General features: G+C 37.1%; 1 protein-coding gene across 8 annotated transcripts in view; it reads left to right on the top strand.

Moving 5' to 3' along the window:
- The window catches only part of SDCCAG8 (SHH signaling and ciliogenesis regulator SDCCAG8), a 244,759-nt gene that overhangs the window by 85,702 nt on the left and 133,513 nt on the right, over positions 1-25,544 (top strand). For all 8 annotated transcript variants that reach the window (XM_061382507.1, XM_061382506.1, XM_061382504.1 and 5 more), the window contains one exon: positions 1,281-1,397. In XM_061382507.1, the coding sequence (XP_061238491.1) occupies positions 1,281-1,397 (117 nt within the window). The remainder of the gene's footprint in view (positions 1-1,280; positions 1,398-25,544) is intronic.

Below are 25,544 nucleotides of genomic sequence, written 5' to 3'. Positions count from 1 at the left end.
TGACTAATAATTTTTTGTGCATTACTAATATTTTTGAAATTGAAAGGATCAGCTGTCACATATTGAAGATATCTGAATTTCAAATACAGTTTTTAGTAATTTTATTCATTTTTTAAAAACTTTTTGAGGGTCACAGGGGAGAAACTTAGTTTTTCTTCTATCCTGTCACTGTAGTTTTCAAACACAGACTAGTTTAGTCTTAAGGTATTTTTTATTTGAACATAGGAAATACATATAGATTTTACAAGATTCTAAAACTTCAATAATGATGAAACTAATTTCTAAAATTCTAATAATCACTTTGGAGACCTACCAAAATTTAAAAGTTTCAGGTGGAAATAGTCATTGGATGATACCTAATTTTTAAAATCTCATATTTTTAACTTAGAAACTGACTTAGCAGACATGTATTATTTGATCTCCCTACAAGTTCTCAGTTGTCTCAGAAGTTTGTAACTTCTTTATTTAGATTTGTCTGCTAGTTGCATTTTCCAAATGTATTTATCTGTATGGAGATGCCCTGGATTGAAAGAATATGTAAAGGATGATACATAATTTTTATATACTACTTGTGTTTATTATTTAATACTGTATTAAAATAATTTCACTTACATGTATATTTTCCTTTTATGTTAAACACCATAGTTATTTTAAAAGCAGAGTGGACTTAGTTGCAGTCTATGATTTTTAATTTTCTTAACTTAAATACATAGTATTCTGCATGGTAAGACTGACATTATCTACAAAGCCTACAGTAAATACTAGCTGGGTTCTACTCTGTACCTAAATATTAATAATATAGTCTATTAACAGAGAGAAGAATTCCTTTATTAATTTCCTTAAATAAAAGCCTAACTGATAGAGTTTCAAGTAAGTTTTTAATATAGAGTGTATCTTTAACCATGAAAATTTGAATGAATAATAACATAGCTTAATATTTTAATTAATAATTTTACCTATTTAAAAGTGAGATGATAGTGCATTTTAGATGATAATATGCAATTGAAGCTCTTATTTTACATGAAAAATTCTTGTGTATATTACCAGAGTTCTCTGGTTATGCTTTGCTTTATCTGTAATTTGAAATTGCAAGACTCAATAATATCTGATATTGCCTCCACATCTTGGCAATATATTGAATATGCAAATAGAAAATGCCATTCTTAGAAAACTTCTGTTGTATTTATTCATATGACCTCTAGGGGGCACCAAAAGATCTGATTGCAGGCATTGCCTAGTAGATTCCAGTAGCTATTGATCTAGTTTTTGTAATCTAACAGGTGTGTGAAGAAATGCGCTATCAATTGAATAAAACCAAAATGGAGAAGGATGAGGCTGAAAAGGAGCACAGAGAGTACAGAACAAAAACTAAAAGGGATCTTGAAATTAAAGATCAGGTAAGATTTGATAGAAATGTAGTACCTGCAGCAATTAAAGACATAATTAATGTTTTTTTTCTGAAATTTTTGTGATTTTATTCCTGTCATTTATTTCTATTATATTCTTTCTAATTAATGGAATGATCCAATTTATACTATTAAAAGAATTTCATATACAGTTGCCTAAAATTATCACCTTTCACATGAAGTTGTGAGAATACAACTGCATGCATATGAAATTCCAATCTGACAGGTCATAAATATACATTTGGATATATGTATCTATTACTTAAAAAAGTAAAAAAAAAAGTTCTAATGCACATTTTGAACCTAAAATATATGTAAATAAAGTTCTTGAAAAATGCCAACTTGAATCCAATTTTAAGTGAAAAAGTTTAAAATTTGTGAGATGAGATGAGTTGATATGTAAACATGTCAATCAAATTGATTGTTGGCAGAGTGGAACCAGTTTTAACTAAGACTATCATGAATACGTTTGTTCAGGAAACCTAAATACAGTAAAACTGGAAATGTTGGGGAAAAAATGTTACTTACTTCAATTTAAGTTTGAACAGATGTTTTACGTGATATCTTTGTTGAGATCATGTAGATACTTCAATTTTAATTGACAACATGGATAAAGTTTTTAGCGAGGCAGTTCCAAATATACTGACTTCTGATTTTCTTAGTTTTGTGTGACAGAACATTGAAAGCTTTCATTCTTTATATTCAGTGAAAGCAGGTTGATAACTCTATTCAATTAAAATAAGACTGAATTCTCATTGTCATTATTTTAAAGAAATCACTATGGTTTAAAAGGGGGTAGCCCAAAGTAAATTTTTTGAAATATATTTTAGTTCAACATTTTTTACCAAATTTTCCAACATATTTGCTTTTCAACCCAATCGTCTCTCTATGCAAATAATGCAAAGACAATTGGGAAAAGTATTGAAAATGAAAGTGATAATTAAATTTAGTACAAAAAGTTTTTCAAGTGGTGGCTTAAATTCCTGGTACTGAAATAAAATCCAAACAGCCAAAATCAAATTCTGCTTTTGCACCATGACATTCATAGTGTTATAATGAGTTTTAAATTTTCAGAAGAATTTTCATTATTAACAAATAATGGACATTTCATTATGTTCAAATAATGACACTATTTTATTCTATCCAGTTGGGGGCGTGCCTGATAGTGGAATTAAAAATCCTTTCTATCAGAAACTGAAGGTCTAGTATTACCAACCAACATGGAACTTTCCTTTTCCGATGTATCATAGCTTTTAAAAAAAGGTATCATATTGTCATGCTCCCTAGCATTATTATATACCTATCCTGTTATTCTGTAGTATCTGCTAGCATAACATTTTAGACTAACTGAAATAAGGTAGAGTCTCCAAGCTATTTAAAAATTGCATTTTAATGTTCTAGAGAGAAAAAATACTATAGGAGCAATAAGATTATAATATCTCTTATAAATAAATAACACATGCAGAAGTATTTGTAATATTTGTCTTTTCTCACTATATCTCATTTTAATTAACTACTAATGATGTGGAGGCTAAATTCTGGAGGATTTTTAAAAGGAGCAGTTTTCATTTGTAAATATTACTTGCTAAATAGTGAACCATGAACAGCTTTTATAATGATTTCAATGTTATTTTTAGATAGAGGTATGCCTTTTTAGTGTGTCAGAATTAGGAATAAAATCTCCTAATAGTTTTCCAAGGTGTTTGTAATGTGATGTGCATACTATTTTTTTCTTGGACAGAATTTGAGGAAATCTTATAGGTACTCTGTGTAACTATTCTGAATTGAACAGACAGTTGCAAAACAAGAAAGTAGTGGTGTCTCATTCCATGGATGACCTGGAGTAGCAAAGCAGCGATTGTTCTTTGGTCTTTCAGCCATGACCTGACCTTCTGTCTTTAGGAGTGAAGAGCTACTTTGCTTGGCCACCATCTGCACTCAGGAGAGAAATTTACATTTAACTTTTAAAAGCTGGGCTGTTGAACATATATCTGAAATACCTATAATATAAAGCGATTTAAGTTTTACAGTGTTACATATCATGCAATTCAGAATAACAGGAAGGCTATCTCTATGTTTACAAATAAGATGTTCCTTGTAATATGGTCCTTTTATTTATATTTTTGTTAATCTGGCCCATAGGGCAAATGGTCGAGCACCAAAATCATTTTCCTTGTGACCCAAGCCTTGACTCTGGCATAATTAGAAGGGAAGGTTAGGAGAGTAACAATGACAATCTCTTCCTCCCATTTTCTCCTTTTCTCTTTTTTTATTGTGTCAGGAACTGATGGGCAGATTATCCTTCCCATCAACTAACTCCTTTGTATCTCTTCAGTTAGAGCTCCTGCCAGCCTCAGAGGATGCTTCTAGCACAAAAAAAAAAAAAAAAGAAAAAGGACATTTGGTATGTAGAAGAATGAAAAATCTGTGCCCTGATTTTTTATTAGAAATTTTTTATAGGCAACAGTTAGACACATACACGCACTCCACTATGGGGATTTTAAAATATTTGTGAAGATAAAGAGACTATAACAATGAAATCCCACATCTCCATCACGCAGGTTCCTCATTTTGCAATTCTGTTCCCTCTACTTCACATTTTGTCTCTCCATCTTCTTTGTCATCTTCATCTTCCTTGTCATCTTTATCATCCTTTTCTTCTTCATCTTCTCTTCCTCTCCTGTCTTTTTCCCTCTCTTCTGCTTTTGAAAAATGTAAAATTATGTCATTTCACCCATAATACATACTTCTGTGTACATCTATGAAGAATTTTTTCACAGTCACTATGTCATCACACCTAACAATATTAACAGTAATTCTTTAATATCCTATAATGCACAACCCATATTCAATTTTTTCTGACCATCTCTACAATGACTGTAGTCAGCCTATTCGAATCAGGAAGATAGTTACGTTTTTATATGTTACAATGTTATGGTGTTATCTTATTTAATAGAAAATAAAGGGAAATCTTAGAAAAATTTTGCCTTTCCCTGTCTGTTGTTATCAATAAGTTTTAAGCATAATGTCTTGATAGTGCTTTATATTTGTAAGGTACTTCAAAGGAAATATGAATTAATTCTATAGCAAACTATCTGGAGGAAATGGCTACCTTGCAGCAACCCCAATCATCATATTTTGAAAGGAGCCTGTTAGTCTGACATTCAAAATATATAATTAATTTCAAAGCCTTACATTTAAGATTTAGGAAGGCGGCAGGAAGCCCTGGCAGTACGAAGGGTAGCTGACTCTGGAATGAGTGATGCATAAGTGAAGTTTTCTTTATTAGCTTCCACTTTGGGGAATCAGTCTCAGAGATGATTCTTTACAACCCCTGATCTTTGATTAGGGCCTAATACAAAATGAAAATACAAAGTTCTTTGTTCCTAAAAACAGGAAAAAAGTGATGTTAAAGGGAATAAATTATGAAACATCTTTCTTTCTCCTGCAGTCGGCTTCTCTCCTCTTTCTCTCTCCCCTCTGTCCTTTCCCTCTTCCTCCCTCCTCCTGCATGTCATTTATTTGCTGTTTAGTGCTGGACCCCCTCCTGCATGGGATACTCATGGTGGGGGCTGCAGACCCCCATAGGTGCCCATGACTGGGTATACAGATGGGTCCATAGTTTCCAGGTTTCCCATGCCACCAGCCAAAAAACCTGTATACCATGCCCCAGTGGGGAAGAGAGACAGTCAGTCTTCATCCCAGGGTGGGTCAGCTGGGCAGCCTCCACGTGCTGGGATCAGGGTGGGCAGAGGCTCCACGCTGAGTCCACTGAGTGTGCTGTAGTGCCGTCAAGCAGGAGCAGGGATCGTCACCTCCATGTCCTACCCTCAGATGTCAGGGATGTACATACTCAACCCAGCCTTTCTCAGGCTCAGATCCAGTCTCCCACCAGATGTAAAGGATAATAGCAGAACTCAGGTGCATGCCTGCATGCTCAGTTGCTTCAGTTGTGTCCAACTCTTTGCGACACTGTGGACTGTAGCCTGCCAGGCTCCTCAGTCCATGGGATTCTCCAGGCAAGAATGCTGGAGTGGATTGCCATGCCCTCCTGCAGGGGATCTTCCTGACCCAGGGATCGAAACCGGGTTTCCTGCATTACAGGTGGATTCTCAGCCACCAGCGAAGCCCAGCAGAACATGTTCCTCCCCCTAACACTGCTGTGACTTGGTCCCATCCAGGGTGGAGGGCAGCACGGTCCCAAGGCAGGGGCCAGGAAGAGGAAACTGAAAGGGAACAAGTGTCCAAGCCATGAGGCAGTGGAGAGACAAGACCACAGATGTGAGTGGGGCTTCCATTGGTGCCATCAGACTTCACTAATAAAACCCAGATTCCAACATAAAATCATTAAGAAGAATTTTAAGACGTTGACCACAGAGCATTAAACTGCAAGTTCAGAGCCCTTCTAAACACAGGTCCCTATATGAGCACACTGATCACATGCCCATGAAGCCACCTTAGCTATGGGGCTAAGCAGACAGCAATTTGGTGTGCTAATGCAGGGGTCCCCAATCCCTGGGACCGGCAGTGGTCCAAGGCCTGTTGGGAACTGGCCACACAGCAAGAGGTGAGCAGTGGGCGAGTGTGGGAAGCTTCATCTGCCGCTCCCTATTGGTTGCATTATCTCCGGAACCATCGCCCCACCACTTCCTTCCTTGGAAAAATTGTCTGCCACCAGCACAACACTGTAAAGCAATTTTGCTCCAATTAAAAAATAAATTTAAAATTTGTCTTCCACAAAACTGTCCATGGTGCCAAAAAGTTTGGGGACCACCGTGCTAATGCACATATATACATGCTTACTTACAGAGATACGAGCGTATGTTTACACACAGGTGTCCTGTAGCTGTAGAAGAGGGCTAGCAAACTGCAGCCCACCGGCAGCTCTGACCTGCAGGCAATTGTTACAGATCAAGTTGCCACAGAGCACGGTGACCCTCGCTTGTTAATGTACTGTCTGGCGCTGCTTTCCTGCCCCAAGGCAGAGTTGAGAAGCTGTGGCATAGCCCACCACAACTGAAATACTTGCTCTCTGAGCCTTTACTGAAAATGCTTGCCAACCCCTACCCTGAGGATAAAGATAAAACTTTTGTTTCCCCGCCCTCTAGAATGTGGAGCTTTGAGATTGAAGACTCACCAATCTTGAAGTATAACGTAACAGCTTTAGAGTATTTCGCAGTATAGGAAATGCAGGAAATGTGCCTGATGCCTGATCTCTTAGTCATCTAGTGGCATCAGCAGATGGGTATATGACTGGTCATTGTGTTATTGTCTGATTAGAGGCATTTGACTTAATGGCTTGGATGGGAGTACAAATATAAATACATACATTGTTTTATAATAATAGTACAAAATGTTTAGGTTAATTTAATTCCTGTCAAAGATAAGACTTTCTTATCAGTATGGTGTAAGTTAGAACTCTGGAGTTGTGGCTAATATTGCATAGGAAGTGTTCAAGTTCAGAATTACCTGAATGGGGTAATCAAAGAAAATATTTAAGGGTAAAGCACATATACAAAAGAAAGAAATCTGCAAAATCTTGCTAGAAAATTAGGGCAAAAAAAGGATTTGAGGGTTGCTCCTATCTACAGCAGCGTGACTCCCCATTTTAATGCTGACATTAAAAAATTTAGACTGTGTCAACACAAGAGTTATAAGTTCAATTGAATTAATTAGATTGTTGGGAGTAGTACATCTGTTTTGTATGGCTTTGTGTAGAGAGGAAGCCCTACGTGTCCTAAAGTACGACCTACTTAAGACCTGAGAAATAACAGCAATAGAGGAAAGTTGAAGAATTGTACCTTTCTACTTAGAGAAGACTGAAACATTGCTTCACTTGTCTTTAAGGACTTGACATAATTTCAAGGAGAAAGTTAAACACTTGATCTTTAGTAAGGAAAGAATAAGAACAAAGAGATTTAATCACAGCAACTGGAAATTACAGTAGCCCAAAATAAGAATTTTCTGACAGCAAGAAGATTGAAATAGATTGCTGTAACAGATCATGAAACTTTTAGCTTTAAACAGCTGCTAATGGATCTCTGAGGTCCATTGTCTTTTATTTGATTCTGGAAACATCCTAGGAACATTTCATTGTCTGTATTAACATGGCTACTAGGGGTATTAATATTTGTCTTTTCTATAATTTAGGGCTTCCTTAGTGGCTCAGATGGTAAATAATCTGCCTGCAATGCAGGAGACCCGGGTTTGATCCCTGGGTGATGAAGATCCCCTGGAGAAGGAAATGGCAACCCACTCTAGTATTCTTGCCTGGAGAATTCCATGGACAGAGGAACCTGAGGGGCTACAGTTCCTGGGGTCATAAAGGGTCAGACATGACTGAGTGACTAACACTTTCACTATCATTCATAATTTGGCACTTACAGATTAAAATAAAATCCTGTTCGGCTCTGTTCTCTCTTATGTGTCTGTAATGCTATATACTCTCTTCAGGGGGCTTTTGGGGAATATACTGAGATAATGGATGGCTTCTGAGAGCTAGGCTTCAGAGACTATCCACCTAGCACCTGCAGCCTCACTTCTAGCTCTGAAAAATGACTGGGAGGGGCCGCTTGGGCACGCCGTTCGTGCATGTAATCACTTGGTCCTGGTGATGACAGAGTTGCTCTCCAGTGTTCTTCACACCCTCTTTCAGTGATGGAGGTTTAGCACATTCCTCTCCCTGCTCCTCACTTAGACTGTAGCCCAGAGGGCTTGGCCTGGCCACACCAGCTACGCTAGACACTGTGGGGTGATAACTGGAAGACCCAGGTCCTGCCCTTAGGGGGTTTATATTCTAGTTTAAGAGCCAGAGTACACATTTGAACATGCCTAAAAAATACTTGTAAAGTAGCATATCGACAAGTGCAAATTAATGTAGTGTGAACTTCATGCTGGCTACAGCCCATGAGAGGAGAATCTGGTTCCATGTGTGTGATGCAATAAAGCTTTTTTTTTTTTTTTTAAATAGCATCTTCCCTAAGTATGCCCTAAAGCATTGTTCAATATACTTAGATAAATTTGTGTTCTTATCACAGCCCAACCAAGAATTCTGAGAAAAATTTTCACCCTGGCGTATGTCTAATAAATCAGCTTCTTTTGTTCTTGTGCTATGGGATGCTTGAATGGGACAAATAGGGTTATGTAAATAATTTAAAATATCTCCATTTAATAAAATATTACCAATTTGTTATTTTTCTGAAATACCATATAAAGTTAATTTCTTCATTTAAAATCATAATTACATTCATAGGATCAGAAAATTAGCAGTAAAAAAAAGTAAGTTTGATTTTTTTGAACAAAGAAACAGTTCGACATCAATCCAGGGAAGAATATCAAGTTGCAAGTCCTTGGGGCATTTAGCATGAATAACTTTAATAATGATTTGGGCAGTGGTTTTAGGTGACAATATATGTATATCTCATTCATAAAAACACTATAGAAATTCATATGGTCGAAAAAGTCATTTGATTTTCTAGGAAAGATGATAATGCTATTCACCGTAATAATACATCTTTAAAAAAATCAAATGTGTAAGCAGAAACAATGTATATGAAAGTAACAATTCAGGGCTATTTAGCACTAATGGTACAAATAAGAAACAAAACAAACCCTTTTAGAAATAATCTGTGTTATGGGATAAACATTTAGACAAATGCTTACCTCCGGAAAGGAATATAAAACTGTAAAGAGAAGTCAAAAAACATGTTTGTGTTTAAAGAAGTCATAAGATTCATCAAACTATTGATTCTAAAGAAATGTAATTTTTGCTGTAATTCACTTTCAGTGAATGATACATATTTTGGTCCTTAAAAATTTGGGGCATACTTATTTTGACTTTAAAAGTTGACCCAACCTTCCAACCTTACAGATTATCTTCTCTAGCTACAAAGTCAGAAATTCTGGTGACTACCAGGTGCGGCAACTCTTTGAGTATATTTGCATGCGGGTCGGTAAACTGGATGATATTAGACATAGGACAGCTACAGCTGCTTTATTTATAGTCCAGAAATATTAGTACTAATATCCAGTATAAATATTACTAATTACTACATATGTATACATTTAAAAACAATATTTATTGTATAAACAGAAGCACATTCACAGAAGCCAATGATTCCATCACCCAATAGAGCAAATTGTTTTCATTTTTCTGTTTTACTTTCTACTTTTTGTCCATATGCATATATATTATTTTCAAGTGGTAAATACAGCCTAGATATAATTTTGATTTTTACTTTTTTCACTTAACAGTATCTTAAGCTATTTATGTGTTGCTGCCTTCTCTTCATAGATCGCTTTACTGTGGTCATTTACATGGATTGGATTGGCCAGAAAGTTCATTTGGGTTCAAAACCCGAATGAACTTTCTGGTCAACCAGTGCTTTCAAAAGAAAGTGATACATCATATTTTGAAGAGAACAGATGCTGTTATAAATTTAGAATCCTTTTACCCTAGACTTCACTTGTTTCTTTAATTCAACAACCATATATTGCATGTACTATCCTGACCTAGAATAACCTTCTGTTCTTTTTTGTTGTTTTTTGGTGTGTAGTAGCATTACAATGGCACCCCACTCCAGTACTCTCACCTGGAAAATCCCATGGACGGAGGAGCCTGGTAGGCTGCAGTCCATGAGGTCGCACAGAGTCGGACATGACTGAGCGACTTCACTTTCACTTTTCCTTTCATGCATTGGAGAAGGAAATGGCAACCCACTCCAGTATTCTTGCCTGGAGAATCCCAGGGACGGGGGAGCCTGGTGGGCTGCAGTCTATGGGGCTGCACAGAGTCGGACACGGCTGAAGTGACTTAGCAGCAGCAGCAGCAGCAGCCTTACAATGTTATGTTAGTTTCTGCTGCACAAGGAAGTGAACCACCCTATGCACATATCCCCTTCCTCCTACTCTCTCACCCCACCCCTCTAGGTCACCACCAAGAGCACCAAGCTGAGCTCCCTATACAGCAGTGAACTTCTGTTCTTAAAAAGGGGAGTATGTATCAATAAGATAGGTTTCCAAATAAGTATATTTCAAAGACCATAATGACTGTCATTAGCAAGCCGCAAAAGCGTATGCGGATTTAGGAGAAGGAGAGAGGACAGAGTTGAAGGATGGTAAAGATGTTGCCCACCATGGGTGGGAGATGAAGGCATGTAGGTTGGAAGAAGGCAGATTGAACAAAGAAATGGAGATGGGCCTGTAGGGGAAGGAGGAAGTATTCAAGGAATGTATGTATCTTTTGCAAAGAAGGCAATGGCAACCCACTGCAGTACTCTTGCCTGGAAAATCCCATGGATGGAGGAGCCTGGTAGGCTGCAGTCGATGGGGTTGCACAGAGTCGGACACGACTGACGCGACTTAGCAGCAGCAGCATGTATCTTTTGATTCCATAGCATGCTTGTATCACTGACCTCAGTATTTCAAGTGCCATGTCCCTGTTATAAAAGATTGCCCATAGAAAAAAGGTTTATATCAGTCTCAGAATCCCAGTGTAATTGCCTACTTACAACATTCTGCATGTCCTACCACCAGGCACAGAAGTCATATTTTATTTTGGGAATATTTAAGTTTTTCATTTCTTTTTCAGGGTTTTCTATATAATGAGACAATTTTAAGATTTTCAAACTTCAGATGACATACAACAAAATGACATTTTATTTAAGTGTTAGGGGACTTCCCTGGTGGTTCAATGGCTAAGACTCCATGCTCCCAATGCCGGTGGCCCGGGTTCCATCCCTGGTCAGGGAACTAGAGCCCACATGCTGATTAAACACTAGACCACCCTTATGGCAGAAAGTGAAGAGGAACTAAAAAGCCTCTTGATGAAAGTGAAAGAGGAGAGTGAAAAAATTGGCTTAAAGCTCAACATTCAGAAAACAAAGATCATGCATCTGGTCCCATCACTTCATGGGAAATAGATGGGGAAACAGTGGAAACAATGTCAGACTTAATTTTTCTGGGCTCCAAAATCACTGCAGATGGTGACTGCAGCCATGAAATTAAAAGACGCTTACTCCTTGGAAGGAAAGTTATGACCAACCTAGATAACATATTGAAAAGCAGAGACATTACTTTGCCAACAAAGGTCCATCTAGTCAAGACTATGGTTTTTCCAGTGATCATGTATGGATGTGAGAGTTGAACTGTGAAGAAAGCTGAGCGCTGAAGAATTGATGCTTTTGAACTGTGGTGTTGGAGAAGGCTCTTAATAGTCCCTTGGACAGCAAGGAGATCCAACCAGTCAATCCTAAAGGAAATCAGTCCTGAATATTCATTGGAAGGAGTGATTCTAAAGCTGAAACTCCAATACCTTGGCCACCTGTTGCAAAGAACTGACTCATTTGAAAAGACTCTGATGCTGGGAAAGATTGAAGGTGGAAGGAGAGGGGGACAACTATAGAGGATGAGATGGCTGGATGGTATCATTGACTCAATGGACATGGGTTTGTGCAGGCTCTGGGAGTTGGTGATGGACAGGGAAGCCTGGTGTGCTGCAGTCCGTGGGGTCATGGAGAGTCAGACATGACTGAGCAACTGAACTGAACTGAATCTGCAATGACGACTAAAGTCCTACTCTGAATTAAGAATGAAGTTCTATTGAAAGATTGTAGGCCACAGCAAACTTCTCAAGGTACTATTTTGGATAATAGAATTTGTATGCCATAACTAAATATCCTGCATGCTGCAGTTAATACCTGGCACAGCCAAATATTGGAGAAGGAAACAGCAACCCACTCCAGTATTCTGACCTGGAGAATTCCATGGACTCTGTAGTCCATGGGGTCACAAAGAGTCAGACATGACTGAGCGACTTTCACTTCACTTCACTACAGCCAAATATAAATAAAAAGTATTTTTTAAACCAAAGTATATTCCTACTTTAAAAATAAAGTGTTAGACTTGAGTAGGATGAGTTGTCTAGAAATAAGAGAACTGACAGTTACCTTAATGATTTGTAGAACATTTCCACATGACTGATAATGGAAGGCGAAACACAGAGTGTACAGTGTATTATTTTAGCTGTGGAGTGTGAGTCCAAAGACTTAATTGACTTCTTGATTTGACTTTTCAGCTAACTTCCTGAGCACACCTCTGAGAGCCTCGTTTACTTTCCCAGTAAAGTAAGAAGCTTGGCTAAGTGAAAGTTAAATTTTCTTTATGTCTTGAATGCCCATGTTTCCAGAAACATAAATATATTTCTTCTATTTTTAACTATGAATTAAGTATTAATAAAATCAATAAAATTACATGCAGTGTTATTCCAAACTTGCCATTCTCTCTGATTTATAAAAATGACATTTCTGTTACAATAAGAAAGAACTTTTGCTATTACCTTAGATTATATTCTTTTCATTATGATGAATGCTAGAGCAATAAATTGTCTAGCCTTTAAACAGTTGAATTAAGTTATGAGATAGACATCAGTTAACCTGCAATAAGAATTAAAGATCTACTCTGAATTAAGAAAGAAGTTCTATAGGAAAGATTTTAGTCAATAGCAAACTTCTCAACAGTATTTTGGCGGAAAGGTCACTCTTCAGGAAGCCCACAGAATTAAATACTCTCAGCCAGGGTTTTGTATCTATGTGAACCCCTGATCCTCAGGAATAAATTGGTAACTCCTTGAGACGTGGCATTAATAGTTGATGCTTTAAGTTTCAGTTTTTCCTTGGTGCTGTCTCATAAACAGAGCCCTGGAATGAAATGCTATGGTAATACTGGATCTAGATGACCTAGAATATGATATTTTTTGTACTTTGATTTTTTAATCATCAGAATGAGAACAGATTTTTAATTCTGTTGGAGAATTCACATATCCTTGACCCTTATTGGAGTCCAGCCTGAGAGACTGCCCTAGACAGAGATCCTAAATGTAACTAACTGCAGGGTGCTCATGACTATTAATACATTGCAAGGTGTTTAGATTTTCATGTTGCTATTCTTAAGAGATGGTCAAGGTAATTTAACCTTTTTTGTTGTTGTTAAGATCTGTATTTAAGTGGATCACTTACACTGACATTCAGATTTTAGGGAAAAGACAAAAAAACAGAAGTGTCCTAATTTCTAGCCTGCTTTATACTTCCCTGGGAATTTTTGGCATTCCCTGTGGGAAACAGAAAATTCTTTTCTGTAAGACTCTCTCCACTCACAACTGAAGTTCTGATATTCATTCATACTCATCCTCTCTGTCTTGCTCTCTTCTTCCCCCTGACTCTCCACCCATGTCCCCCATCCTGTGGTAAGAAAACACACAAATAATAGCATTAACCTGGCTTCAGAAATCACGAGTCAAGTTGTGGTTGACAGGTCCCCATAAAATGCAAGGGAATGCTCCTATCTTAGAGTGGCAACCAAGGAAGACAGGGATGTAAAAACTTTTAGGGAAATCTTACGAAGATGGAGGAGAAAGACTTACTGAATTGCTTGACATGAAATGTCCCATCATTGCAAGTACTGCCTTTTCTTTTGGGCCCTTCTTTCACTTGCTCAGAGTTTTCTGCATAGAAATCTGAATATACCCATTTAAAAAAAATGATTGAAATTAGTTGATTTACAATGTTGTGTTAGTTTCAGGTGCCTAGCAAAGTGATTCAGTTATATCTATATATAGATATGTATAGAGTCTTTCCATTATAGGTTATTATACAAGATATTGTGTATAGTTTCCTACGTGTCACAGAAGATTTTTGTTGGTTATCTGTTTTCTATGTAGTAGTATGTACATTTTTATTCAAAATGCCAAATTTATCCCTATCCCATTTCCTGTTGGGGCTTCCCTGATGGCTTAGCAGGTAAAGAATCTACTTGCAATAGAGGAGATGTAAGAGATGTGGGTTCGATCCCTGGGTTGGGAAGAACCCCTGGAGGAAGAAATGCAACCCACTGAAGTATTCTTACCTGAAAAATCCCATGGACAGAGGAGCTTGGTGGGCTACAGTCCAAAGGGTCGCAAAGAGTCAGATACAACTAAACCACTGAGCACGCACTCACCTTTCCAACTTTGGTAATCATAAATTTGTTTTTTATATCCACGAATCTGTTTTGTAAATAAGTTCATTTGTATCATGTTTTTAAATTCCATGTTTAAATGGTATAATATTTATCTTTCTCTGTCTGACTTACTTAATGTGGTAATCTCATACTGAGAGGTAACTGTCATATCCTAATTTGAATTAGAAACTTTAGGCTGTCATTTTCAACTTATCTCTACACTTAAGTTTATCACAGAAAAATAGGGCTGGGTCAGTATTTCTTCCCTAAAGAAGTGAAAGTCCACTGCTGCTGCTGCTGCTGCTGAGTCGCTTCAGTCGTGTCCGACTCTGTGCGACCCCATAGATGGCAGCCCACCAGGCTCCCCCGTCCCTGGGATTTTCCAGGCAAGAGTACTGGAGTGGGGTGCCATTTCCTTCTCCAGTGTGTGAAAGTGAAAAGTGAAAGTGAAGTTGCCCAGTCGTATCCAACTCTTTGCTACCTCATGGACTGCAGCCTACCAGGCTCCTCCGTCCATGGGATTTTCCAGAGTACTGGAAAGTCCACTATGTGCATAGTAATTGAAGCTTTTTAAGGGTTTATATCAAGAGCCAGATATGTTTTGATTTAAAAGGGGAGTTAAGGTAAATGGATGGATCAAATATCTATTTATGTATTAAAAATCTATAAATATATATCTTTGTGTGTGTGTATATATAGGTACATACATGTATATGTACGAGTGTATGTGTCTTTTATATATATATATATATATATATATATATATATTTATCACTAATATGTAATACAAGACGTATGACTTGCTGATAAACAGGGTTTTCTTGAGCAGAGCCTGAAGTCTCTAAATGCTGAATTTAGGATATCTTTGACTTACCTCATCAGCCAGGAGAGAACAAAGAGATCTTGAGTTGTTCCAGTTATAAAAACAAGAAGAAAAGAGGAAAAGAAAAACAAAGTAGGAAGAGAAAATGAGGAAGATTTTACAAGGCATTCTAAAGTCATACTAAGAATAACTGGGCTTTCACCTCTACTTACTTACCTCTACTTAGTTTCACATTCAATTATAACTCAGAAGGAGCCAACATGACCACAGATCCACCATTATATTCCATCAGTATTTTCAGGAGGGATCCATAATCATGGATTTTTTAAAACTGTAACTGCTGTAGTTCTTCTTCTCCACCCCCATTTCCCTCAACCATTGCTGATTGTTGAGAGTAAGTTCATGTAGCTTGGCATTTTTCAGACCATGCTTTCTAACCACATAGCAATAAAATTCATGAAGCTAATTTTTATCTTTTGTCTCCCTAGTTTCAGTGGCTACATATGAAGGATCAAAGGGAGGACATCAGATAATAAAGGGCAATAGTTTGATGGGCACTGAGGATCAATGACTTAGTCTGGCCCCTTCATTTCATAAATGATTAGGCTGTGAGTGAGCCAAGAGTGAATGCCTCATTTTAAAGAATCTATTTATTTAACTATTAGTTACTGGTAACCTATTAGGTGTCACTAACAAATAGGCACTGGGGTTGAATTGAGAAACAAAATGTATTTATTATTTACACAACTCTTATAGTCTGGTGAGACCATTAAATGTGATGAGATGAGGGCTGAGTGGAAGGGTAGCTTACTGTGGTGGGAGAGGGTTCAAAAATATTTTACACAATAGTCAGTCAGTTTTCAACATGGATAATAAGAAAATTCAATGGATGAAATACAGGTTTTCAACAAATGATGCTGGGAAAACTGAATATCCAGTTGTAAAAGAATACAGTTGGGCCCCTACCTTTTGTTCTATGTAAAAGTAAATTCAAAGTAGATGAAAAACCTAAATGTAAATGTAAGAGCTAAACTTATACAATTCTTTCAAGAAGACATTGACATAAATCTTTGTGAACTTGGACTAGGCAATGACTTTTTGGATAGGACACTAAAAGCATAAGCAACAGCAGAAAAAAATAGATAAATTGGATATCATCAAAAGTAAAAACGTCTGTGGTTCAGAGGACATCATCAAGATAGTGGCAAGAAAACCCACAGAATGGGAGAAAATTTTTACAAATCACCTAATCTGATAAGAGACTTGTTTCTAAAATGTATAAAGCAGGCTTACAATTTAATAATAAAAACCCAATTCAAAATCAGGCAAAGCATCTTAATAGATATTTTTCCAAAGAAGATGTACAAATGACAAATAAACACATGAAAAGATGCTCATCATTAGCTGTCAGAGAAATGCAAATCAAATCAAAAGTGAGATACTACTTCACACCTGCTAGGATGGCCATAATCAAAAAGATAGATAAAAACAAGTGTCGACAAGGATGTGGAGAAATTGGAGCATCATATATTACTGGCAGAATTGTAAGCTATGCAGCTGCTTTGGTAAATAGTGTGATAGTTTCTCAAAAGTTTCAACTTAAAGTTTCCTTTTGACCAGTAATTCTGCTACTATGTATATACCCCATAGAAATGAAACATGTCCACAGAAAAACATATGAGTGTTCATAGTAGCATTACTCATAATAGCCACAAACTAATAACCCAAATGTTTTTCAACTAATAAAAGGATAAATAAAATGTGATTATCTCTATCTATAAAGCTATGTGTTGGCAATAAAAAGGAATGAGGTGCTGATACATTCTACAACATGGTTGAACCCTGAAAATATTTCACTTAGTGGAAGAAGTTAGTCACAAAAGACAGCATATTGTATGATTCCATTTACACGAAATGTTCAGAATAGGCACATCTATAGAGAAAGATTAGTAGATGCTTGGATTGAGTGGATTGAGGGCAAATGGGGAGTACTGATGGGTATGGACTTTCTTTTGGCGTGAAAAAATGTTCTAAAATTCGTCAAAGTGATGGTTACCCACCTCTTGAATATACTAAAACACATTCAATGATATACTTTAATGGAGGAATTGTATGTGAATTATGTCAATAAAGTTGTTATAAAAAAGATTTTACCATAAAATTCATATTTCAACATAGTCTGGAGGAGAAAAAAAGAGAGTGGGAAAGGAAGGCCACTCAGCAAAATGGGTAGAATATGGAAAGACACTGTTTGTTCTATATATACCTGAGGGCAAAAGGAGGCATAGGAGATGAGGAGAGAACACTGAGCCCTAGAAAACTATCATTTGCCAGAAATGTCTGTAAACTACAAAGTCAGAGTCCATATCTTATTCATCATTGTATCTCTAGTATCCAGCACAAAGAAGGCCTACTACAAGTTTTATCTGTTAGTTGAATGATTAAATAAATTAATGCCTAAATGAGCTAAAGAATTTTAAATAATTAATGCATGCGTGCTAAATCACCTCAGTCGTGTCTGAGTCTTTGCGACCCTATGGTCTGTAGCCCACCAGACTCCTCTGTCCATGGGATCCTCCATGCAAGAATACTCAAGTGGGTTGCCATGCCCGCCTCCAGGGGATCTTCCTGACCCAGGTATCAAACCCACGTCTCATGCCTCCTGCATTGGCAGGCAGTTTCTTTACCACCAGCGCCACCTGGGAAGCCCAAATAATTAATAACCGTGCCTAAACTAGTTGACAGATCCTCTAACTCCTAGTCCATCTTTGTTGTGCTATATCAGGCAGAACGTTTTTTAATACAATTTCAAAAGGTTACTTCCCATTTACAGTTATTACAAAACACTGGCTGTATTTCCCATGGTGTACAACACTTCCTCGAGCCTATCTTACATTCAATAGTTTGTACTTCCCACTCCCCTATTCCTGTGTTGCTCCCCACTACTGGTAACCACTTGTTTATTCTCTAGTGGTGTATTATCTGTGAGTCTGATTCTTTTATGTTATATTCGTTAGTTTGTTATATTTTTTAGATTCCACATATAAGTGATATCATACAGTACTTGTCTTCTCCATGTTATTTTACTTAGCATAGTGCTCTCTATGTCCATCAAATTTCATTCTTTTTTTATAACTGAGTAGTATTCCATTGTATATGTACACCACATCTTCTCTATCTTTTCATGTATTAATGGACACTTAAGTTGTTCTCATATCTTAGTGATTGTAAATAATGCTTCTGTGGATGTTGGGGTACATGTATCTTTTCGAATTAGTGTTTCTGTTTTTGTTTTTTGGATATATACCTAGGAGAGGAATTGCTGAATCATATGGTAGTTCCAGTTTAAACTTTCTGAGAAACCTCATACTGGTTTCCTCCATACTGGCTCCATACTCCAAACCTCCATACTGGCTCCGCCAACTTACACTCCCACCATCCGGTATACAAGGGTTCCCTTGCTCCACATCATTGCTAGTATTTGTTATTTGTAGACTTTTGGATTATAGCCATTCTGACAGGTGTGAGGTGATATCTCTTACTGGTTTTTATTTGCATTTCCATGATGATTAGCAATGTTGAGGATCTTTTCATGTGCTTCTTGGCCATCTGCATTTCCTTTTTGGAAAATGTCTATTAGGTTCTGCCCATTTTTTAATTCTGTTGTTTTTTTGATGTTGAGTTGTGTGAACTATTTGTATATGTTGGATATTAATTTCATATTTGTCATATCATTTCCAAATATTTTCTCCCATTCAGTAGCTTGTCTTTTCATTTTGTCAATGATTTGCTGTGCAAAAGCTTTTAAGTTTAATTGTGTTCAGTTGCTCAGTCGCGTTCAACTCTTTGCAACCCCATGACTGCAGCACACCAGGCTTCCCTGTCCTTCACCATCTTCCAGAGCTTGCTCAAACTCATGTCCATTGAGTCGGTGATGCCATCCAACCATCTCATCCTCTGTCATCCCCTTCTCCTCCCACCTTCAATCTTTCCCAGCATCAGGGTCTTTTCCAATGAGTCAGTTCTTCACATCAGGTGACCAAATTATTAGAGTTTCAGCTTCAGCATCAGTCCTTCCAATGAATATTCAGCACTGATTTCCCTTAGGATGGACTGGTTTGATCTCCTTGCAATCCAAGAAACTCTCAAGGGTCTTCAACACCACAGTTCAAAAGCATCAATTCTTTGGTGCTCAGCTTTCTTTATAGTCCAACTCTTACATCCATACATGACTACTGGAAAAACCATAGCTTTGCCTAGACAGACCTTTGTTGGCAAAGTAATGTCTCTGCTTTTTAATAGGCTGTCTAGGTTGGTCATAAATTTTCTTCCAAGGAGCAAGTGTCTTTTAATTTCATGGCTGCAGTCACCATCTGCAGTGATTTGGAGCCCCCAAAAATAAAGTCTCTCACTGTTTCCATTGTTTCCCCATATATTTACCATGAAGCGATGGGACCAGATGCCATGATCTTAGTTTTCTGAATGTTGAGTTTTAGGCCAACTTTTTCACTCTACTCTATCCCTTTCATCAAGAGGTTCTTTAGTTCTTCTTTGCTTTCTGCCATAAGTGTGGTATCATCTGCATATCTGAGGTTATTGATATTTCTCCCTGAAGTCTTGATTCCAGCTTGTGCTTCATCCAGCCTGGCATTTCACATGATATACTCTGCATATAAGTTAAATAAGCAGGGTGACAATATACAGCCTTGACGTACTCCTTTCCTGATTTGGAACTAGTCTGTTGTTCCATGTCCATCTTTACAGGTGTTATTGAAGTAATGTCCTAATTGGCTTCCTTTTTTTCCTGCTTCAATGCATTTTAGTCCCTTTATGGACAGAGAGATCTGTTAAACTCTGTGTCAAATATTGTCCCGCTTCTGATTGCAACTACCAGTGATTCCCTACCTCAGATATGGAAAGGCAAAATTTCCACAATTGATCTATAAGATGCTGCAAAGTCCATCCCTCCAGTTAACCTCTCTGCCCCTCATCTCCTATTTTTCTCCTCCGTTGCTCTGCTCTAGTCATACTGGCTTCCTTGCTGTTCCTCAAACACATCAGATATACAATCCCATTCGGGGCCTGTGTCTTTCTCTTCCCTTTGTCTGGACCGCTTTTCTGCATGATGACCTAATGGATCACTAGTTTAATCACTGCCCAGCAAATAATTGCTTTGATATCATCCCCTCTGTGAGCCCATCCCTGACCACCTTATTTTAAATTGTATATCATTCCCCCAGTACTCTCTTTCCCCTTTCTGCTTTATTGTACTCTATATCTTACTCATTTATTGTGTGTGTTATCTGTTTTTTCCTTGCCACAATATTAGTTTTATGAAGTAATTCCCCTTCAATATGTATATAACACATTAGCAAAGACAAACTGTGAATTGAATCAGTGTTCTTCCATTTAACAGATTGACATATTTTCCCATTTGCATTTAGAAACGTAATTCCAAACTCTTTTTTTTTTTAATAGTTTACCAGACCCTGTGTAATCTGATCACCAACTGTCTTAATACCTACCCTTATCTATTCTTCCTGTCTCCATTCACTTGAGCCTCATAGTTTTCCTTTAGTTTCTCAAAGATGTCAAGGCCTTTGGACAAATGTTGACCTTTTCTGTTCTTCTTCACTCTTCCTGTGGTTAACCAACTCTTTCTCTGTCTTTGGTTTCCACTTAAATGTCTTCACTTCTCTATTAACATATATCCTGCTGCACACCACCCCATTATTCTCTCGTAGTACCTTGTTTGTTTCCTTCATGAAACCTACAACTTTATATGATTTTTTTTTTACTTAAAAAAATCTGTCTCTTTCATTGGAATATAAGTTTGAGGTCAGATTCTCTTACTTGTCACATCCTCTTTTGTATTCCAGTGCTTCAGTGCCTAGCACGCAGTTAGGGTCACCATAACTGGATAGGTGGGTGGTTAGGTAGCCAGGAGTTCAGACCCTGAAAGTAGATAGCCTGAAGTCAAATTCTTACTTTAGTATCTATAATACTATCTGGTGAACTTGGTCAAATAATTAATACTTACTATGTCCAAGCCTTTTTGTCATATCTGTAAAATGAGGATAGATAAAATTACCACTTTGGGGGGTTTTGTAAAACCCTTGAGGTAATCTCATAGCCCAGGACATGACATTAATAAATGATCTATGGTTATTGTTTAGTTTCTAAGTTGTGTCCGACTCTGCAACCCCATAGACTGTAGGCCGCCAGCCTCCTCTGTCCATGGGATTTTCCTGGCAAGAATACTGGAGAGGGTTGCCATTTCCTTCTCCAGGGGATCTTCCTGACCTAGGGATCGAACCCAAGTCTCCTATGTCTCCTGCATTGGCAGGCAGATTTTTACCATTGAGCCACCAGGGAAGCTCTTAAAGTGATCTCTAGATATTAATAATTATTATTTTTATACTGATGTTACTATTATTATTCACATTCTCTATTGTCAGTTCTGCCTCCTGTCTGTATTCTATTTTATTTATATTTTTAAAAATCATGTCTTTTTTTTTTTAACTTTTTATTTTATACTGGAGTATAGCCAATTAAGTAGGAGGACATGGCAACCCACTCCAGTATTCTTGCCTGGAGAATCCCCATGGACAAAGATGCCCGGAGGGCTGCAGCCCATAAGGTCACACAGAGCCGGAAACGACTGAAGCAACTTAGCACGTCCATAGCCAACTAATAATGCTGTGATAGTTTCAGGTGGACAGCAAATGCATACATGCATCCATTCCCCCCATGCTCCCCTCCCATCCAGGCTGCCACGTAACACTGAGCAGAGTTTTCTGTGCTATACAGTGGGCCCTTGTTGTTCTTTTTTATCTAGTTGCTTTACAGAGCTATGATGATAACTAAATATGATATTTTGGGTATGACCTCAGCAGTACATAGAATTGGAGCTATCATCTAAGCTTATATTAATCTAGCTTCAGAGCCAGTTATCATTTAGGTTATGTGTTTATCAAATGTGTCTCATTGTGAACTTTTGTGAGTTTAAATTCAGTTAAAACCCCTAATGGCATAAGTGTCCTGCCCTACAATTGGGCAGTAAGTATGGATTATTTGCATTTGTCTGTTTGAAATTTGATCATTTTAGTTTGGATGAATGGTGTCAGCTTGTCTGAACCCTTTTGGATTCTGGTTTTAACATTTCACTGTAATAAATTAGTCCTCTCAGGTTTATGTCACAGGCAGATTTGATCATCATGTCATTGGTACCTTCATTAAAATCAGTGGTTTAAACAGTATAACATGAATGGCAGGGCACAGCCCTGCAGCCTGTAGCTGACGACCTCCTTGTAGATTGATATTTTCCATTCTGTCTTCTGTATGATGTGTTTGTTTTCCTATTTAAGAACCAAACCATTTACCTTCTTCAAAGTAACTCTAGTCAATCAAAGATACTTACTTTCATACCTACTGTTTACTTTCATACCTACTATTTATGGTCTGCTTACTTGCCTGAGAATCCCAGGGATGGCAGAGCCTGGTGGGCTGCCGTCTCTGGGGTCGCACAGAGTCGGACACGACTGAAGTGACTTAGTAGTAGTAGTAGTAGTAGTAGTAGGTACTACTGAACTATTGGGTACCCTTGGGTGCCATTGACAGAAGAATATAATGATGGCAAATAGTGAAAAATTAGGCATGGGTAGCTAAGAAATCAAAGTTCCTTTATAAATATGGAGCAGATTTCTAGTTGGCAGGATTCAAACCTGTATTGGGAATCTCCCAATGGAAGAGGAATGGACCTCCCTGGAATTCTAATTTCTTCATTTAAATAATCTGGATAAATGGGTTAAATTGGAAATTTGAGGAATTAGAGTCTACAAAAACACTTTTTTTGAGATCTTATTGATTCTATTGACCTACTCTCATTTTAAAAGTCTTATTATGTCCATACACATAAATCAAATCATTATGTTGTATACCTGAAAGTAATACAATGTTATATGTCAATTATATCTCAATTAAAAAAAAGTGTTCTGTCCTAATCATTACCCTTTATCTGTTTCATACCTATTTCATCTTTCTCTATGAAAAGGAATAAAAGCAAGAATTATGCATTTTCTAATTGTCATAGCATATAAATTGGTGGTGGTTTAATTGCTAAGTCTATTCTAACTCTTGAGATCCCAAAGGACTGTGGCCTGCCAGGCTCCTCTGTCCATGGGATTTCCCAGGAAAGAATACTGGAGTGGGTTGCCATTTCCTTCTCCAGGGGATCTTCCTAACCCAAGGATTGAACCCTTGTCTTCTGTGTTACAGGCTGATTCTTTACCACTGAGCCATCAGGGAAGCCCATATAAATTCAGTACTGCATATAAATGTGTTTCATAAACTATGAAAAGCTGTGTAGAATGGAGCTTTTATGATGGAATAGATGTTCAATAAATTGAATAGATGAATTTACTCCTTTGTATGCGGATGGTGTTAATTTGAAAGAAGCATACTGAAAACATTTATTCACAAAAGCATCTACTTTACATCAAAAGCTTCTTGCCAAAATTAGTTAGAAAATATAGGTGATTTTATAGTTAAATCTAAGAACAACACATCCTTAAGTTCCCCAAATAGTATTTTACAGAAACATTTATATAATTCACAGCTAAAGTGAATTTTCTAAAAACTCCCCATAAGGTGAGATCACGTACGCCATGTCTCAGTACAGAAGGATTTTTTTTTTTCAATCAGTTGTGTCTCTAAAAATAAACCTAGTTTTGTTGTTAAAATTTGCTGTTTCCTCTTCACATAAGAACATCTCATTAATTTTGGTGAAACTCCTCCAACAAGATAAGGTTAAATTGTCCAGTTTTCCAGTGGAAGAGGATCCATTTAGTGTCACGAGCAGAGTAGCAGCAAAGAGGTGAGTTGAAGATAGACATGGAATATTTTGTATCCAAGCAGAAGTGTTCAGGGAAGAGCTTGTAGGTCTGAATTTCTAGGTATGCTTTCAATAATATGCCACTTCTCTTTCTTTCTTCAGAATTTTAGAGCCAGAGTATTGATACTGAAGTTCTCTGTAATCGGATACACTAAGGAGTAGTAGAAACTGGGTAGGTAGATACGAGGGGTGACCTCACAGAGGTCCAGCGTACGTATACGAGAAGGAGAGGAGTGTATTGTAGTGTCCGTACTGCTAAGTGTCCAGACTCCTTACACTCATGTTTCCTTTTCTCAGTCATTTGAAACTGATTTAGCACAGAATTAAAATATGATTTCCTGTAACATAAAATCATTCCATTTGAAGTGAAAGGTGGGAAGATCTGGAATAGGTTTGAGCTTTTCTTGGTTTGAGAGAAGAGAAATATTCTGTACTAAACAATAATGTTGATGGTCTTATAAAACTTAGCTTTTTACCAAAGGGAGCTGAGTCTTAAATTTGTTCTGATTGCCAGAGATAGACAGAATTTAACTAATCAGAGAAACACAGAGCAAAAAGAAAAGCTTCGTGTTGAATAATAGTTGTCAGAAAGGAACCAGATGATGTGTTTTCTTTATTACATTTAAAAATTAATTGTTGCAGTAGAAGCTTGTTTGTACTCGTAACTGACTTAGCTTTGTGGTTTGGCATTATTCCACATTTGAAGGGAACTAGGTATTGGTAAAGAGCATGAAGCCCGGATTCTAGTCCAGTTTAGTGAGCCTCAGTGGGTCATTTAACCTCACTGGACACCAGTGTTCTCATCTGTGAAGAGAGGGAATAGATGAAGATGACAAGTAAGACTTATATCTTTAACTGTGTCCATTTTTAAAGGCCTGTGTTTTTATGAAAGAAAATCTTGCTGTAAACAGAGGAGTTAAACTTCCCAAATGTTTTAGGTCCTTTTGGTGTGAACACATTTTTGTAGAAGAAATATAGCCAGTATAATATTTAAGGAAGAGGAATTCTATTTGATAAATTAAAAATGTACACTGAAGTCTTGAAAGTTAGGAGAAAATAACCCAAAACTTTTCTTGTATTTTCCCTTTAGGAAACAGAATATTTAACCAATATTCTTCTGACAGCTCCTGTAAAAGCTACAATGAGTATAAGAATTTTAATTTGTTCTTGTTGTAAAATAATAAACATGTGTACATTATCTAAAAGACAAAACAGTTATGCCAGCATTCCCTGTTTTTCTAGATAAGACTAAATGGGATAATTTATTCTTATATAGTTTTTAATAGCTGAAAAAAATAACTGGATAATCATGCTACTATTAGAATAGGAGCTGCTTTATTAAGTAGTTGTTTTTGGAAATTGTGGTTTTATAGTTTGCAGTACTTTTATATCTATTCTAAAATGTATGGGGCTTTGAAACATACTTGAA

Source organism: Bos javanicus, chromosome 16 (genome assembly GCF_032452875.1).
Source record: "Bos javanicus breed banteng chromosome 16, ARS-OSU_banteng_1.0, whole genome shotgun sequence".
Classification (NCBI taxonomy): Eukaryota; Metazoa; Chordata; class Mammalia; order Artiodactyla; family Bovidae; genus Bos; species Bos javanicus.
This window is presented reverse-complemented; position numbering and strand designations above follow the sequence as displayed.